At 41.5% G+C, this 18,702-nt stretch overlaps 1 protein-coding gene across 3 annotated transcripts in view; it reads left to right on the top strand.

The window, feature by feature from the left end:
• The window catches only part of AFF2 (ALF transcription elongation factor 2), a 339,134-nt gene extending 320,690 nt beyond the window's left edge, over positions 1 to 18,444 (top strand). For all 3 annotated transcript variants that reach the window (XM_083876555.1, XM_083876554.1, XM_083876556.1), the window contains exons 20-21: positions 3,356 to 3,570; positions 9,043 to 18,444. In XM_083876555.1, coding sequence (XP_083732681.1) covers positions 3,356 to 3,570; positions 9,043 to 9,164 — 337 coding nt within the window. In that variant the 3' untranslated portion in view covers positions 9,165 to 18,444. The remainder of the gene's footprint in view (positions 1 to 3,355; positions 3,571 to 9,042) is intronic.
• The last annotated feature ends 258 nt before the right edge of the window (positions 18,445 to 18,702 follow it).

Below are 18,702 nucleotides of genomic sequence, written 5' to 3'. Positions count from 1 at the left end.
AGTGAAACCTTGTATTGTAATAAAAATACATAAATGTTAACATGAATTTTTAGTGATCAAATAGACCACTGGAGCATAACATCTCTTTTGTTGGGGCTTGTACATAAACATTTCATGGAGTAGAAGTTATTCCTTTTATTCCTGTCCTATAACAGACCCCTATGAAGTGTGTGCTCTGCAGGTGATGACATCTCCCTCACTATTTAAAGGAGCTATTAGGTGTCCAGGATTGAGAATAAGTGGGTTTTAACTGGAGGAGAAAATTCTTGTCTGGCCACAAAGTAGGCAGCAGAAACCCAGCCTTCAGGTCAGCATCACTTCTAACATAACACCCAGCTGATCAGTCTCTTCCCACTAACTTTGGAGATAAGGAAGGAAGGCTGAAAGTGCACATCTCTTTCTTTTATTCAGAGCAGGAAGCACCTGACATGTGAGAGCAACTGAGTGACAAGGCCTTGTTATAACAGCATTATTGTGACACCTGTGACCCAACACACAAAGACCACAGTCCACACTCAGGTCTTGTGTCCCCTCTGTGTGCAGTCTCAGAAGAAAACAGCTCTCCAGCTGGCTCAGAGCTGCTTCTATCTCAGGTGGCTCCCAGTGGCTTCAAGATTTGCCACCAGCCTGCCAATGGCAGCTTGTGCTCTGCCTTCCTCAGGGCTACTTGCTCTACAGTTTTCTCTTAATCCCCTGCAAATTTGTGTCACGGGGAAGAGAATTCACACATGACAGAAAAAAAGGCCGAATGCCATCCAGTGAATAGCATCACTGGAGATGGAGCAGCAGCCTGGTGCAGAATGAGGGGACAGTGGTGTAATCTCAAATATTATTTTTAAACAAAGCAAACCTAATCCATTGGCATGGAGTGTAGTCTAGTCAGGATCTCAGATCCATCAAAAATCACAGCTTGGCTTACTAGAATTTCTGCCTACTCCTTTGAAAGGGTTGTGAACCTCTACAAAGTTGGCCCAGGTTCCATCCTGGCAATGAAACAAATTTTCCCTGGTTTCATTACAGAAATGTTTCCCACCTCTAGCGACAGAAAGCACAAAATACAGAGATTTAGTAGACTCACCACAGTAATAATGGCTGTGCACAACAGGGTAAATCCAATGAACAATGTGCTTTATTTGGCAGAAGTGCGTCAGCTGGTCGTAAGTGGCTCTAACAAAATACTCTTGGTCTCCTCAGATACTTATCATTTTTAACTGCTCCCAGACCTAATCTAGTATAGTTCAGCTCTTCTGTGCAATAAAGACACTGCGGCAAGTCAGGTAACCAGGATGTTTTGAGACTTAAAAATAAAGCGTTTGTGCATTAGGACATGCTTAAACTCTAACCCATAAGCTGGTTAAAAAGCTACAAGCTGCCAAATCAATGTGATCTCCAGCTCTGGAAAAAGAATGTATCACAGGAGCCTGTTGCTGAGCACAGGTAATAGCAGGGCAGTGCTGGAAAATCTGCAGCAAAAGCTGTTGCTATCATGCCTTTCAGCCCAAGCTGTGTCAGTCTGTCCTGCAGCAGCTGCAAGGTCTGCGCCCAGGCAAGGCCATTCACAGTGGCCTTTAAAGCCAAGAGGCCAAACCCTTCTGTCCTGGGCTTGGGATCAGGCTTAGTGACTGAGCTTGATGCTGTTGCACAGCACAAGGCATCTCCAGCTGCATGTCCGGGGAGGGGTTGCAACATCCCTGTCTGGAGAGTTGTGGTCTCTTTGCTTCATGCAGAGAGTGCCAGCAGTGTCTTGGCAAGGCATCTTTAGTGTATTCCACAGCAAACAGAATGCTTTTGTTCAGGCAAGTGCTTCCAAATGGGTGAATGAAATGACATCCAGCTGGGGCTGGTCATCAGTGGTGTTCCCCAGGGCTTGGTACTGTTTCATATCTTTATTGCTGATCTGGAGCCCCTTTGATCTTGAAGGGGACCGAGGGCACCCTCAGTCAGTTTGTGGATGACACCAAATTGGGCAGGGCAGGAGTGTGGATCTGCTGAAGAGTGGCTCTTCTTACTTCTCCCAAGTAACAAGTGATGGGATAAGAGGGAATAGCCTCAAGTTGTGCCAGGGGAGGTTTAGATTAGAGATCGAGAATCATTTCTTCACCAAAAGGGTTGTCAAACACTGGAATAGGCTGCCCAGGGACTTGGTTGGGTTGTCCTCCCTGGAGGTATTTAAAAGTGTAGACATGGCCTTTGGGGACATGGGATACTGGTGGATTTGATACTTCTGAATTAACGACTCAACTTGATAATCTTAAAGGTATTTTCCAACCTGAACAGTTCCATGATCCTATACATTTTCAAAGCAAATAGCTGTTCTGTGAGCATTCCACACTGCACAGCTCTAAACAAGAGCGTGCTGTGCTGACCGTTGCACTGCCTGCAGCCAGCAGGTGACTCCTAATTGATGGTGTTAGAATTAAAGGAAAATCTATATTAGAACATTAGTGCCTCTCAAAGTAGGTAACTTAAAACACTGCGCTGTGCAGAGCTGTGTGGATGAACTGTAGGCAATTAGAACAAATCTCCATAGCCTGAAAGAATCCTATGGAGATATTCATAATCCTAAAGTACCCTCAGGTCCTAATACTGCTCTGCAGGGTGCTTTTAAGACTTGCTCTTTACTTATTGTGGTGACTGTTTTTGGAGCAAACTGTCATTGTGGTTTCCAGAAAATACCTTGATAATAAGCCAATATTGCACATTGAGTGTTTTCTAACTGCCATTGCAGCTCCTGACAGCAGGTAGAAAAATCATTACAGCTATGAGATGCTTCTTTCTCTGAAAGATTGCTCTATTTTCATGATAGATTTTATTTTTTAAAATAAATAACAGGTTCGTTTAAAGGGAGAATTAAATCCCTTTTTATTTTCAGTCGTGCCCAGTTTATAAGCCATCCTTTCTCATAAAGTCAGGAGGTACTGTTGCATCCCAAATGTATTTGAAATTTAAGTCTGCACCCCGGTCAAGTCTCCCTTGACTGGGGTACAGACCTAAATGTTACAAGCACAACACGAAAGAACAACACTCACCAGGTTGAGAAGTGAGCAGAGAAAGAGGAAGTTTATTATGATTTGGGGTTTAAATAAGATTTGGAATTTGATCAAGGATTGAGGCATGAAAGTCTCTGACTCCAGTGGTCAACTCAGAAGTCCATCACTTTGTCCTTCCCCCTGGAAAGAATGTTGTTTAAACATCACTCTTTGTTTATGTTTAAATCAAGAGAAAGCTCTAGTAGAACGAGAAACAATCAGAATGCTGAAAAATCAGAGCAACACCTAAATTTCAAGTGGATTTGGGATGGCGGTGAAGTGGGGGGTGCGAGGGGGGCTCACTCTCTTTTCTCTCCCTCTTGCAGGAGCACAGAAACCCCCTCGCCCATGTCCCTGAGCCCGTCCCCCGTCAGCTCTGCCGGGAGCGGTGCGGGCAGCGCCGGCTCGTCCTCGGCGGGGACCATCACCATCCCCCAGCGCATCCACCACATGGCTGCCAGCCACGTCAACATCACCAACAATGTCCTGCGCAGCTACGAGCACTGGGACATGGCTGACAAGCTGGCCAAGGAGAACAAAGGTGCCGCCCTCTCTGCTTTTTGTGTGTCCCCTTCAGCTGTAGCTTGTAGGAGAAGGAAATATGGGTGGGCTCACCCCTGATAGGTAGCAGCTTAGTTAATCAATACAAGGATGTAATAACCAGTAAAAAGGAGACTCAGAGGTGAGCTTATCACTCTCTATAACTTCCTGAAGGATTGTTGTAGACAGCTGGGGGTTGGTCTCTTTCTCCAGGCAGCAACTGACAGAACGAGAGGACACAGTCTCAGGCTGTGTCAAGGGAAATATATGTTGGACATTAAGAAAAAGTTTTTCATGGAAAGTGTGATAAAAGTACTGGAATAGTCTGCCCTGGGAGGTGGTGAAGTCACCATCCCTGGATGTGTTTAAAAAGAGACTGGATGTGGCACTCAATGCCATGATCTAGTTGAGGTGTTGGGGCTGGGTTGGACTCGTTGATCTTGAAAGTCTCTTCCAACCTACACATTCTGTGATTCTGTGAAAGAGGGGGTTAGGTGGTAAGGGGAGGATCATCCTGGAAGAGGAGCCCTGAGAAGCATGAATGAGAGAATCATGAGGCAGGATCCTGGGGGAGAGGATCACTGCTGTGAGGTCAGTCTGGGTCTGCAGTTGGAGCCTGTTGTTGGAACCTGCAGTCACAGTCTAACTGGGTAAAAGCCTGCAGTCAGAGTCTGCAAACTAATCCCTGCAGCCATAGTCTAGCTTGTAAAAGCCTGCAGTCACAGTGTGCACACCAATCCCTGCAGTCACAGTCTGCAAACTAATACCTGCAGTCATAGTTCAGCAGGAATAACCAGCAGTCAGAAGCTGCATGAGAAATCTACAGTAGTAGCTTGCTGCACCCAGAGTCAGTGAACAGTTGGAGTTAAGATGACTAAGCTGTGAAGAGGAATAAACCAGGACCCTTTTTATGCTGTGTTCAACAAGAACTCTGTACCTTGGCTCATTTTTACCTTCTAATAAGATGGCTGCTGCAGCATAGCTTTTTCCCTGTGCTCTCTAGATTAGGACCCAGAACCACCACATCTAAGAGCACAACTGTGACAGCTTGAGCCAACAGACCAAATCTGCTTGCTGGTCACTGTAGCCAATGCATATCTTCTCTTGTCAGGCACAGAGGGGGATGTGTAACACATTCTGAACATGGGGTTATCAGAGCAGCTGGCAAATAATTTAGTGAGCACAAACCCCAAGTGATGAGAGCTTTTAAGTCTGCAAATTCGTTCACAGTTTCAGCCTCTTGTAGAGCACCGAGGTTATTTTCAGACTGCTCTGTCAACGTGTTTAAGACTATTAAAATGCTAGCTAGGATAATAAGCAAACATTAGATGTTATGTTTATGTGGGGAGTCCGATTAGGAGATGTCCACTGAAAGCCATGACCTTGACTCTCCTATGATTGGATTGCAAATCTGTTTGTTTATTCCTAACAACAAAATGTAATTCTTTACCACAGTCATTTCAAAGGAGTTTTGGCAAGCAGTTTGTGACTGGGTTATATCAAGTATAATGGCTGAGATATAACTAAGGGATAAATTTGGCCTATTGTTGGCCAGCTGTGAACTTCCCCATGACAATGTAATTATTCAGATTCCAGCTTTGGACTTACACAAATCACTGAGAAAGCTTCCCTTGACGCTAGACGTGCAGAGCCTAACTAGGAAATAGTCTCATCATGAGTTGGCTCATTCTCTTAAATTATAGTGAGATTTCAGATGGCCGACTTGTCCTGACAAATGTGCTTGCTGTATGCAGTTTGATCTTACTCCCATTAATGTCAGTGGCAAATTTCCACTGATTTAGAGAAACTGAGCTTGAGATTTATAGAGTTTTATGTCTGAATGGTGGGTCATAATGATCCATCCCTGGATGAGGAACAATAATAGAAGTTCTGTCCAGTCCTCCCCACTGCTTCTTGTCTTTGTTCACATTGATTAATTTAGTAGCAGTGCAGTCATTTTGGATTTTTTCCATAGCTGCATCCATTTTCACAAAATGTGAAAGCGATTCCCTGTCAAATGTAATGCAGAATGTTACAGTGGGAATGCAGAAGGATTGCCCTGATAGGAGGAAGAGATGGTGATAATCTTGTAATTAGCCCTGTGTGTTGTGGAGTTGTTAAATGTTCTACTTGGTATTAAATCAAAATAGCTCAGGCATTCAGCCAGCAGACAGAAAATGTACCCAGCCACTGCTGTTATCAGTCCTAGAGCTGGATGAGAAAAAACCTGCTGACTCTCTTTCTGCATTTTCCTCCCTACTCTCTTCTTTGTTCTCATTTTGATTTACGATCAAATAAACCCAATTCTGCAAAGCCATATAGGAATACTCTTTATTCAGATGAGCAGTTCCTTTGACTTTACTGGGACTGGATGCATGAATAAGGGTTTCTCACATGAGCAAGACGTTTAAGGTTGTGACCTGTTCTCTCATATCTTGTTTCACAACCTGCAGACACGTTACAGGGAATGCAAAGTTCATGTTACTTCAAATTTCATTTAAGTACTATAAACCATTGGAGAGAGATCAGAGTTTCCTACATGCTATAGCATGTCTGCCTTTATATATTTTCTGGAAAGATACCTCATTTTTAATTGAGTACTTGATTTAAAGTTGCATGCTTAAACACAAATTGCAACTTGAAAAATTCATGGTGTAGCAAAAAGTGTGTGAGAAGTGTTGTACTACTGCACAGGTCTTCATCATACCACATGAGGGATTCTTTTTAAAAAAGCATGTATTCAAGACACTTTGATGTGAGAAATGTTAGAAGTGTTTCATGAAAACTGACTGTAATTATTTTAGTAGATGTCATCTGCACCTCTCAAATAATTCAAAGCACCTTTATCTAGTTGGCTGGAACAGGACTCACCCCTTTCTCTGCAGTGATTCTCAGTCCACTTTTGCCAGCTGTCTCAGCTCTGGCCTGTGGACTGGGGGTTCAAAACTGCCCCGTGACAACAAACAGGACAGTGAAAACCCCAGACTCTGCTGTGAGTCCCAGGCCATCATTTGGCCTCTCCCTCAGGAGCTTGGGCAGTCAGTTCATTATAAAATATGAAATTTCTTCTCTCCTGTTGAAATAAGAATGATGTCAAAACCAAAAAAAACCCCACAAACCTGGAAAAAAAACATGATAAGATAAAAATTTAGTTCCTTAAAAAAAACCAGAACCAACCAGCTTCAGTCGCTTTTGTGGGTTTTTGTGATCATTTCTGTTGTCTTCTGAATCACAGGGTGTGTCTTGCATAAGAATATGTCCTTGATGATCTGTCCTGAGATGGGTATAACACTGTGGCCTCATAGCAATTACCTCTGGGTCTTCCTGCTGTCATGAATGTTTCTTAGGTCATGCCCATGCAGTCACAAGAAATTTCCTCCACGTTGTAGGAGCTGTGCAGCCGCCCCCTGTCCATGGCTGTCAGCTTAGGTTTTGTGCTCCTCTGAGTCTGCCTGCACTCTCCCAGTTTGAACTTGACTCATGTCCAGCTGGCTCAGAGCAGCAGACAGAAGCCTTTCTTTGTCAGCCTGACAAAAGATATGCCATTAAAATAAAAATGCATAGCAAGAGGGAGGACAGCAGAACTGTGACCTGCCGAGCTGATCTGGTTTGAAAAGGAAAGCAGGAACATACTGCCATGTACCTCTGGTGGAATTTCCCCTGGTCCACAGAGTTGAGAGTGTGGGGAGAATAGATGGAGTTTGGCATAAATCTGTATCTGTAGCAGGCCAAACTAAACTGCAGATTCCCCAAAGCCCATGGGATGGTTTGTGTTGGATCACCTAAAGTGGTGTTGTTCACCATCTAAAACATCAAACTCTTCGCTGACTTTACAAGATCAGATCATTTTGTTTTATGCTTCTGAAGAAAGCAGGACTTCTTCCCTACAGTAGAGAACTATCAGCTCCATAGGGAGTAAGACCTGTTCTCTCACGCATAAATCTATTAAGTGGCTTCAGTGCTTTTCAGTAGCTTTTTCAAGAAATGTTAACCTGAAATTAGGCTTTAAGGTGAATTCTCAGTGTTTAAAGCAATTATTGTTTATTTGAGCCTAGAATGAGATCTCTAGAATGCAAGCAGGATAGTGCATTATTTCATTTCAAAATTTATTGATTTTACACTGGAGGAGGGGAATGAAAGACAGAGGAAGGAAGATTAAAAGTAGCTGCTGGCTGCAGCATCTGAACAGCACTGGTGCTAGCCCTGAGCTCTCATTATGCCTCCAGCCAAATCACTTTGTGCTCTGATACTGCTGTAGCTCCCAAGCTGACCAGGGTCAGGCTGTCAATACTTGGATAGAGGACCTCAAAGCAGCACTTACTCGCTGAAGAAAGTACTGATAATGATTTTGTACCCGGCATCTGCTCTCCTGAAGTGCAGCCAAGGCAGTGTTGGCTGGCTCAGTGCACTGGATTGCAGACAGGGTGAGAATGTGAGGGCTCAGCCATCCCTTACTGTGATTGTTGGTTGTTATCTGAGCTCTGAGGGGCTTCAGCTGAGAGCAGGTTCCCATTTGCCTAAATATAGTGTAAGTGTTGTATATGTGGGAATGCCTGTGCCCCAGTGAGCATAAAGAACTGTGGGAGAATACAGGACACAATTCAGTTCTCCATTGACAGCAATTAGGAAAGGTCCGTTGGTCCTAACAGGATTAGTCTTTCACCCAGAGAGCATCTAACACATGACATAAAGTAAACTGGTGTGTTGCTTCCTCACTGGGGCTCTCTGTTTAGTGACCTCCTGTTAACCCTTCCTGACTAAGAATCCCAGGGTTGGAATTCTTCCCCCTCAGAGGTTCTCGTCTCTGGGTGTTATTTTCCTGCTGTGTTGTCTCTCTCCTCTTCCTCCCCTGCTCCCATCCCACATTCATCCTCTGGGGCCTGCAGCTGCAGCAGGATGAGCAGAGGGCCAAAACTGCTGCAGTGTCAGTAACATAAATTAGAGGGTGGGGCGAAGAGCAAGAGAGGTCTTCTAGTCTGGAAAGAGCCAGTCTAACCCTTCATGTCTGGGAAAGAGTACAGCATGGAAAAGTAATGCAAGATTTCATTGCCAGCTATTTAAATCATGCAGTCAGCCAAACCTAATCTCAAAAAACTGACAGTGTAGATCATCAGAGTTAAAGGAAGACTGCTGGCAAGCACTTATGCCATCCTGTGGTAGACGTCCAGCATGGATAATCTAATTTGGTTTGTTACAATATATTGTTGTTTAAATTCTGTCTTACAGACCACGTGCTTGTGTGCACAAGTGTCTTTAGAACTCACTGAATTACACTGTGCTGCTCCTTGTTGGAACCCTGGAGGATGAAAATTTCAGTCTTTCTGGGCTGAGGGGTGCTGACCCTCGGGCAGGGTTTGACTTGAGGCCTTGGAACAGGCTCCCAAGATTTTGTGATAGCATAGGGGTGGGAAATCACGGTAACACCTCTATTTCTGAGCCACTGCCTGAAACAATTGCTTCTTGTGTGTTACAGAGTTCTTTGTAGACCTGGACTCAGTGATGGGACCCTTAACACAACACAGCAGTATGACCAATCTGGTTCGTTACGTTCGCCAGGGACTCCACTGGCTCCGCATCGAGGCTCATTTGTTGTAGTGACTGCTGCCCTGCTCATGACATCCCCATTCTTCTACCTCTACCAGCGCAGAGACGATCACTGGTGGAACTCCACTCATTTTTGGAAGTTTATTCATGTAACTTCATTTTTATTGCCTTTTTTAATACCCTATCTATTGGAAGTAGAAGTCACCGTAAATGAAACTTACGACTCAAGAGCAGTATGTGTTGTACCATCTAATCATTTTTGACAATTTTCTATGCCTTGTGTCTCCTGGATCCTGCCATCCTTATGTGCTTTATGGAACGGTACATTCCCTGCAGTATTGTTTTAAGTCCATGCTGCCTTCAAGTGAAAACAAAAAAAAAGCACTTTGAGAAGATATGGATTCCTGAGAAATAGTACAAAGCGTCTTAAATATTTGAGGGTATATATGAGAAGTCCCTTCTGAAATAAATTAGTAGAAGTTATAGCTATTCATTCAAAATCATCTTCTGAACCTGAACCAAGCTTTTCGACGCTTAATTCTGGCATCATTACCTGACTCAGTACATTCCTAAGATTTCATACTTCCTATAGGTTTAATCTCTAAAAGAGAAAGTTGAATATCTTACAGGTACATAATGTAAGACCACCAAAGGTGTTAAGAGGTAAAAGGTTGAAGGAATGCCTCATTAAAGAATGATGACACACTATGCAATGAGGTTTTGATATTCCATTCTTCCTGTTTATTGTTGGCTTAATAATTTCAGTAGGCAGGAGAATTTATTGCAGTTTTTAGGCAGTTTCAAAATATTAGCTTTCTTAGTCTTATCTACCATTCCTATACTAAATCTGTGAATTTTCTTTCTGTTTTACTGTTTAGTCTCAAACAAATACTTATCCAAGATTTTTCTTCATAGAACAATCTCTCCTTGCATAGTGACTCACTGAAAGCAGATTTTAACAGGACTGCTGCACTCTAAGCATTGATATTGTATGTAGAAGTCCATTAATAAGTGTATGCAGATTCTTCATGAACTATCTAGAAGTTTAACTAACCAGCTACTCTTGAAACATTATAATTCCATGTGGCATCAATTTTTCACCTGTTTTGTTCATTTCAGAGCATTAGAAATGAGCAGTATTATCTTGCTATCTTGAAAAAAATGTCAAATTAAATAAAATCACCAGATTTACCCAAAAGCAATATAACATTTGTTTAATAATGGCCATGAATACTTCAGTCAGATTACCTTTTTTCCAAGCTCTGCATCTGTTTACCCATGCTGTCATGTTTTGGACCATTCCTCTAATGCGTGAATAATAATGAGACAATTCAGATAGAATTTCAAAGCAATTGTGAATAAATTGCACCATTTCACATTTGCTCTTTCCTTATTTTTTTTCCCCTGTTATAAACTGCACTGCTCTTCTGTTGCCACTGCAAGAAGCGCTGGTGCATGAAACAAAACAAAATGAATTCATATCAATAATTCACAAGACTTTAAATGGTCTCATCTCATTCTTGATATAACGCCTGCATACCTTACTGAACTGTAAATTCCATTTCTATAAACAGAAAATGCTCATAGCAATGTAAATATTATTCTGTCTCATCTCATTGAAATAATACAATATGTGTATTAAATGCCATCCAGATGTTAGTTAATTGCAATTACCTTCTGCTATATAAACCTGTGTATTCTTTAATCTGGTGAGTTATTGGATTTTACTCACTGGGTTGTGACCAGATAAATAGGACAAATTTGCATTTAAAAGGTTCAGACTGTTAAGGTTTTTAGAGCAGGCCTTGGATATTTGCAATAAGAGCAGTTTAAGGACTCTGCCCAGTGCACATTTAAGGCAAACATTTCTGTAGCTGTTGCATATTAGCTCCCTGCAGTACTGCCTTTCCTTACAAATCAATCATTCCTAATGTTTTGTTCCACAAGGTTGTATTGTAAACATAGCCAGTGTGCATCATTAGAGAAATTATCCAGTGTAGGGTTTTCTGCAAAAGGACATTTGCAGAACATGCACATCCTGTATTATCTGCACATTCCTGTTCCTGAAGTGGTTGATTCACCCTTATCTGTTCTCTGAGGGTTTCAGTGACATGGCTGAAACCTGAATCTGACACATTGGTCACGCCAACTCTGGCCCCAGCAGCTAATGAATAAAACCATGGCAGTGAGAACTATTCAGAAATGTAGATGAATGGTGGTGGTCGAGGGTTTTTTTTCAAGGAAAAGTAAATTAAACATTTGAAATATTTTTTTTTAACGGGTTGGGTACTTGAGATGAAGTAAGGTTGGGCTGGTTTTGTCATAAGCCCGAGTTTTCCATTCTTTTTCCAAATAACTATTCAGTCTAATCAGATGCATTGTCATCACTTGCTCATTTAATGTATATTGAAATCCAAGACTTCCATGCATTTACAAGGGACAGTGATGTCTTGAAAGACAGTCTTCAGGCACAGGACTCTTCAGAGTTTGCTGCAGTCGCTCAGTGATCACCATGTATTATCTTTCTCCTGTTGCTTGTGGTTAACAGGCTCCTATCCTTAAATTTACCCCATGTTCACAGTGTTTTTGCCTAAACAGCTTAAGGAATTAGCCCTCCTGATTTTGTATCCTGTGACTTAGGTTGAAATGTATGCTGAATCTATGGCATGATGATAATAAGTCAAGTCTAGGATCACAAGCTGACTTATTATTTAGCAGTCTTGTTTCAAAAGCGGCTTAGAAACAAATTAAATATGGAGAGTAAATTATTGTCTTATCCCTGGGGATGATGCTTCTTTTGGGTTAGTTATTAAGGATTATTGCACTTTTACAGGCACTATATTCATCTCATTTCAATTGCCAACATGTCATCTTCGTGGAATAATTTTACCCCTTAAAATATTACTTCCAGCAGAGCTAATCAAGTGAGATTGTTTGTTTCAATCCATGGGGAAGAAGCATGTCTGTGCTTGGGCATTTGCGATGTCTGCACTTAAAACTGCCTAATTCAGGCTTTCAAACTCATGAACCAAGCACCAAAAATTACAAGATTGGCTTAAAATTGTGATCTGGTTTTGGTTTGTTTTTTTTAATAAACTCTGCTTCTTGTACTACCTTCTGGATGCTGAGCTTTGGGACTGATTTCATAACACATTTTCAGGCATTTTACAAGCATGCCAAGGGCTGGAACTGACACATTTGTTTTTAATAATGATAAACTGGAACAGTGATGTAATCTCTTGACTCTTGTAGCTGGATTTAAGAAGGACACCAAGCTTCATAAAACATTGCCAGAACTGACAAGGCTGTCATTTGTGACCCATGCCTGAGAAGGTTTGGAGCAATATCAAGAGTTCAGCAGTGAAGGAAACAGGCCTGTAAAGGGCTAAACTCAGGCATTTGGGGTGCAAGACCCAAGGGCAGCAAAGTCCTAAATGCTCAAGAGAGGCATTTACATAGCACTTAACCTCCCCTTCCCAGGCTGCAGCAGGTCTTAAGTGTTTGACAATGTGCAGGCAGAATATCCAGCTCTGAGTGCAGTGAACATCTCCAGACATGTATTGGGTGCTGTAGAGCAAGGAGCAGAGGGAAAGCCTTTTTGTGACAGCTTTCATGGTCTTGTAGCTCAATTTCACTTTTTCTTACATTTCTTTGGACTCTCAGTTATTTAAGTATTCTCTTTGTGAATAGATTGCCTCATTTATAAATTATCTCCTTTGAAAGGTAGAGACAGATCTGTTGATAGTTACGTGGGAGATTTTAAAAAACAGGATTTGCGATCATTCCTTGTAAAGAAACAAAATAAGCCAGTTGAATCTGGAATTTTATTTCCATGCTTTTTTAAATTTCACAGGTTTTATTAGGTTCTTCTATTATGACAGTTTAGATTCACTGATGTTTTCAGGTACTTTGGAAAAAACTGTTTCAGTGAGTTTTTATCAGCATTTACTGCTGTCTAAATCAAATTATTCGTTTTGTAAGTGTAAATTAACAGATAAAAAAATGGGGCTGGTAAGGATTCTGACTTAAGTATTAACATACTTCATTACTTGGAGTTCAGGAGAAACTCCACGCAGCATTGAAGCAAGCCCATGAGTGTGAGTGTGTTCACATCTGTGTGGATTTATGTGGATTTGCAGCAGAAAGTCCCTGTTCATTACTTCAAAGCACAGGAGAAAAGATGTGGTAACTGTAAACAGAAAACACTCCTACCACTGCTAGTGGTGCTGGCACTATTCAAGTGTTCCTCTGTAGTTTGTGCACAGTCCTGTTTGCATCTACTGCCTCTTGCAGGCAATGAAGGTGTGGCAGAAAGTAGCAACAACTCTGTCATTTTAGTCCTGTGGTCCCTGTGGTCAGTGTAAGAACTGAATGTGCTGTGTCAACTGAATGTGCTGTTTTTCAGGTTAACTCATTTGCTATAGACCAGTGTCTTGAAGTTTTAAGAAAGGCAAAATATTTAACAAGTCACCAAAGAAAATTAAGTTGTCGTTCTGAAGCAAGTGTAGAAATGTCCCAGCTGCAGGCAGGCTGCAGACCAAGGGGTCTTTGCAAAGGGCCTTTCCCTCTCAGTATCTCCCTGACCTCACCTGAATGCACTGGGAGTGAGACAAAGGGGATAAAGATGGGGAATTAAATCTACTGTCCTTACGACATCTTCCAGCTTTACTTTACATGCTACTTTATAAATACAATAAGTCTTAATATTGGGAGAGCTCAGTTTCTCAGTTTCCAATAATCCTCCTGAACTTCCATGATATAACCAGAGCACACCAATGCATATTTTCTGTTGTCCAATGAGATATGTCTGTATATGGGCATATTTTGGTTATATCACTTGACATTTAGCCTAAATTTATAGGCTAAAAGCTATTAGGGTCTCGTTCATTACTGAAACATCTCTGGAAAACATTCCTGCCTGACTTGGAGAGTTGTCTTCTCCCCAGTACCCATGTCAGACCTGCCTTTCTGACAGACTTGGTAGCTTTCCTTAAGCCATTTTGTTTCAGAGATGTTTTGTCTTCCAAGATCAGTGATTTTGATCATCTCACACCAGTTTAAGCCTCTCTTGGTGGCTGCTGAAGTCAGGACAGATTGCGTTCAGATCTTGTGTTCAGCTCAGGGGAGGACGTGGCTCCACAGAGAGGGATGAGAGCAGATTCAGGTGCAGATGAGTTACTACCTAAAACTGGTGTCAGATGAGAATCAAACCTGGCCTCATCAGGAGGCACTGCAGCAGAAATGCTGTGATGAAAAGCTGTCCCCAGAACCACAAGGTGTGTAGTGACATGTCAGGCAGCTCACTGGCACTGTAATCATATTAGGCAATGGTAAAAACGTCAGGAGTGCTTTAAAGGAAGTGGGGCAAGCTGCTGTGGTCTGACATTGTGAATTTAAGCTGAGTGTGCTTCTTGTTAAAGGGGACTTAATACTGTTGATGTGTCCTGCAAAATAATACCCATACCATGCTATCCTGTGAAATCAGAATATAGCACCACCTCATCCAGTTCCTCAATCCACCTCAGAGTGCCACCCCGTGCCCCAGAGAGGTAATTCTTGTCACTACCCTGAAGTCACCATCCAGTTAAACCGTAATTTTTACTTTATTTTTTACAACAGAAGCAAGGACCAAGCCCAAAGGCCCACCTTAGGCAGCATTGTATGAACCTGATGTTGCCTCCCACGGGCTGTGGAGCCACACAGAGCCCTCAGCCTGCCCTGGGTGTTGGACCACTGCAGGTGTGTGTGGTGTGAATCCCCACACAGCCCTGCCCATGTCCTGGGGGACCAGTGCTATGCCCAAGAGGACTGAGGGACCCCAGCCCCACAGCCTGGGTGAGCAGAGCTGTGGCTCTGCAGCTGCAGATGGGCTGGGATTTGAGCACTCCCTTGTACTTGCACTGCGTCTGAAATGCCAGTCAGGTTGACAGAAGCTGTGCACACAGTGACAGCACACAACTCAGCCAATACCCACTGTACACAGAATTGGAATTTAAATCCTGGTGTCCACAGAACCACTCGTGCTTACAAGGCTCCAATTGAGGCCAAAAAGCCATGTGAGTGGGCAATGCAGCTGTTTGTGACTTGTTTTCTTCCTGGATTTTAACTGAGTTCTATCTACAAGTCCCATAAGCTCTCTGTGCTAGATACAAGTTTACTCACAGCTGTGTATCACCCTCTTGTAATACCATTAAAAGATCCTTCAAGTATAGATAGCCCTAATTCCCTCTCAGTTATTTTCTTCTCAGAATTCAAAGAGAGGTCAGATTCTGAGGTGAATTTAATTGTTTTATTGAGCAACAGTAACTACAATGGACCAAAATTTGAGCTAAGCAAATGTAAAGTAACTTGGCTCAACTGGTGGAATTCATGGCACCAAATTCTGCTGTCATGTGCCATTAGTGCAAGTCTTGCAGAGCTTGCTGAGTACTGTTTATCAAAGGAAAAGCTGGATAACAAAAATGGCACAGCCTTACTGGAGTTACGTGTCTATGGCCAGAACTTAAGTTGCATTAACCCAATTAATTGAATGGAATTCCATCCGTTTTTGTTCTGGCTAGACACTCATCTCACTGAAATCAGTTCAAGGTCTCTGGACTAGAGCTGAATAACTGCAAACAGATTTGCTCTTCGATCAGACCCTGTGTTGTCCCAGCCCTTGCTCAGGGAACCCACCATTGACTTCAGTGACAAGTAACAATGTTACGGACACAGAGGAGCTTTGATCCACCGGCAGGAGACATTTACCCTTGATTTTATGAAAGATCTGAATAGTGGATAGCAACACAAATGTTTTCTTTATAACAGAGGTAGAGCACAGGTTCCTCAGCTGGTGTAAACTGGTATAGGAGTACTGATTTCAGTAGAGTTAATCCAATATGCACACACCAAGGAGCAGACCATCTAACCCCAGACTAATTTTTGCCAGTGTATCGCTATGCAGATAAATTCCCAAAGCTTTTATCATGCCTTTTTACTGATCACACCATTGAAATGATTAATGCACCATAATCCTTGCCTGCGAGGAAATATTGTACTTTGCAAAGCTATGCAGTGTACAGCACATCATAAAATGGCTTTAGACCACCCAGTCTGGAGACACATTATCAGAAACGAGATGAACAGAGCAACTTTTGATCTGATGTCGATTACACCTCACTCTGCACTTCCACAGCTGAGTTTTTCATACAGATTGAGCGATGGCTGCATATCTCTGATGACTGTGGGCCAAAGCTTCAACTGATGTGCCTCTAAGTAGCTCTGTGGATGTCAGTGCTGATTTACACCAGCTGAAAAACCAGTCCTCTCCCTTTTCATATTGTGCTGCATGTCCTAATGCAGCTTTATAAATGCACACTGAGGCTGAGAACATATTGAACTATTCTGATTTAGCACCAGATAATCCCTGCTAAAAAAAAATTGGAGGGTAATTTCTGCCTGCCACCTAGGCTGGCATATGTTTTGGTTTTAACTAAAGGCATGTTGCAATTTCATTACCTCCCAGTTTAAATATTTACTGGCATCAGCATTAGCTCGCATAGAAAAATGGCAAATAAATTCAAAGATGCCATAAATGCTTTCTGTCTAGAGATAGAATCTGTTACTTTCTTTCAAAGACATTGCAGCAGGCTGAAGTGGTTTCTCTAAGCCAAATGGGTTCTGTATATTTAGAAGTCATGGCAAATATTTCTCTAGGCCCAATTCTGCTGTTCTTCCCCTGAGCATCCTGGTCCGCAGGTTGCTCCACTGAAGTCCACAGAAGTAAACTGTGTGAATTGGTGCTCAGCACACAGATTGCAGAAGCAGGCACTAAATATGTTAGGTTGCTGCAATCAGGGGTTTAATTTTAGCCATATGTATCATTTGAGGACACTTAAAAATCATGTACGTTTCATCCAAGCTGACAGTCCTTGTATTTCCATAAAATATTGTATAATTTATTCCTGTCAGTATTTTTGACATCTCTGGATTACATATCTTCTACTGAATCTTAAATGCTGTTTTTTTTAAAACCCACATTCAAAAGGTCTAGGACATACCGTGACAGAATATGGAAGCAATTCATATTCATATCAAATTCAAATCAAAAAACAAAGATCTGGTGATGTTTTACTTTGGTTTTGAGCTCTCCTTTGGTTTGTGTTTTGGCTTGGCTGCGGTACTCCCAGAATTTTTGGAATGGCTCAACTCAATTCAAGTTTCTTCCTGTCTTTTGGGAAAAAAAATAAAAAAAATAAATTTAAAAAAAATTTTAAAAAAATATAAAAGCAAAATACAACTAAGGTTCAGGAAAAGCAATCCTGGCAAACTTGGTGGGTGTTTGCTCTTCCTAGCTGTCCTGATTTTTTAACCCTGCCATGTTGGGAGTAGTCTAGTCTGTGGGTTCTCTCACCTACCATTTCTGACTGTTGTGGCAAATACTATTTGTTTTCTGGTTTTTTTTTTTCTTTTCTGTGTGTGTGTGTGTGTGCGTGCGCATGTATAATTAACCAAAATATCAGGAAAATTTATATATGCTTACTTCTGGTTCCTGGAAATAGAGCAACATTATGACCTTATGGTCTTCCAGCAAAAGTCAGATTTAATTTCTGCATTGCAGTGCAACTTAATTAGCTATTGGAATTAGATTATGGTTTACTAAATGGCCTTTTACCTTATGTTCTTATGTTCTTACTTTTTATTTACTATTGAAGTAGCCTCTTTTTTTTTCTCATGTGTGCAAGTATCATATCAATAATCATTGCAATTCCACAAGGTGTCTTTGTTCTGAACAAGCATGTTATTCTTGTAAAGTTTTAAGTATAAGTTAAGATGTTTTGTACAGACCAAGGTAACTGTTAAAATGTCAAGCAATTACTGAAATGTTGTATAGTTATAAAAGTTTGATTTCTTTTGCTTTATATGTATAAAATTGTATCTTGCCTGTTTTGCTTTGTATTTCCAACGTGTTGCACAATTATGCATTTTGTTTACATTTGTTCCTTCTTCAGAAAAAAAAAAAGAAATAACAGTAATACTTTATGTACAAACATTTTAAATGTACTTTTGTTGTTTTTAAACACAATGTCTCTGTATAAATAATATTGGTTGAACTGGTACATTCGTGTCTCTCATAGAGGGATTAATTATACTGCCAGTGCATTGAATTATTTAAAAAAAAAAAGTAAAATAAAATTTTTATGAAAATGTAACCCATTTTATCACTATAAATTATTCTGTCTTCTGCTATTTTCTCATTCTCCTCCCAGGATACAATAAGCATGGTACAGTAAGTACTGTTTGTGGGAGAGCTGTCATTGGTTTTAATTTTTAATCAATGTGTTTTTGTCATTGCGGCGACTTAAAATGACTTGATGTTAGAAAATAGTGCAGTGCTGTGAGGTAAGGGGATCAATAATGTGCTTTCCCCATCCCTTAGGGGCCTAAATCCTGCCTGTCCCAAACCCAACCCAGAGGGGCCAGGCTTCCAAGGAGGGTTATTTTGGACAAGCAGCCCAGGGCTCCAGCATGGCTGTGATGCCTTGAGAAGGCTGAGCTGGAACAGAGAGTGGACAGAGACAGAGAATAAAGTAGAGATTTATTAAAAGGC

This window comes from Zosterops lateralis (genome assembly GCF_965231275.1).
Source record: "Zosterops lateralis genome assembly, chromosome: 21".
Classification (NCBI taxonomy): domain Eukaryota; kingdom Metazoa; phylum Chordata; class Aves; order Passeriformes; family Zosteropidae; genus Zosterops; species Zosterops lateralis.
This window is presented reverse-complemented; position numbering and strand designations above follow the sequence as displayed.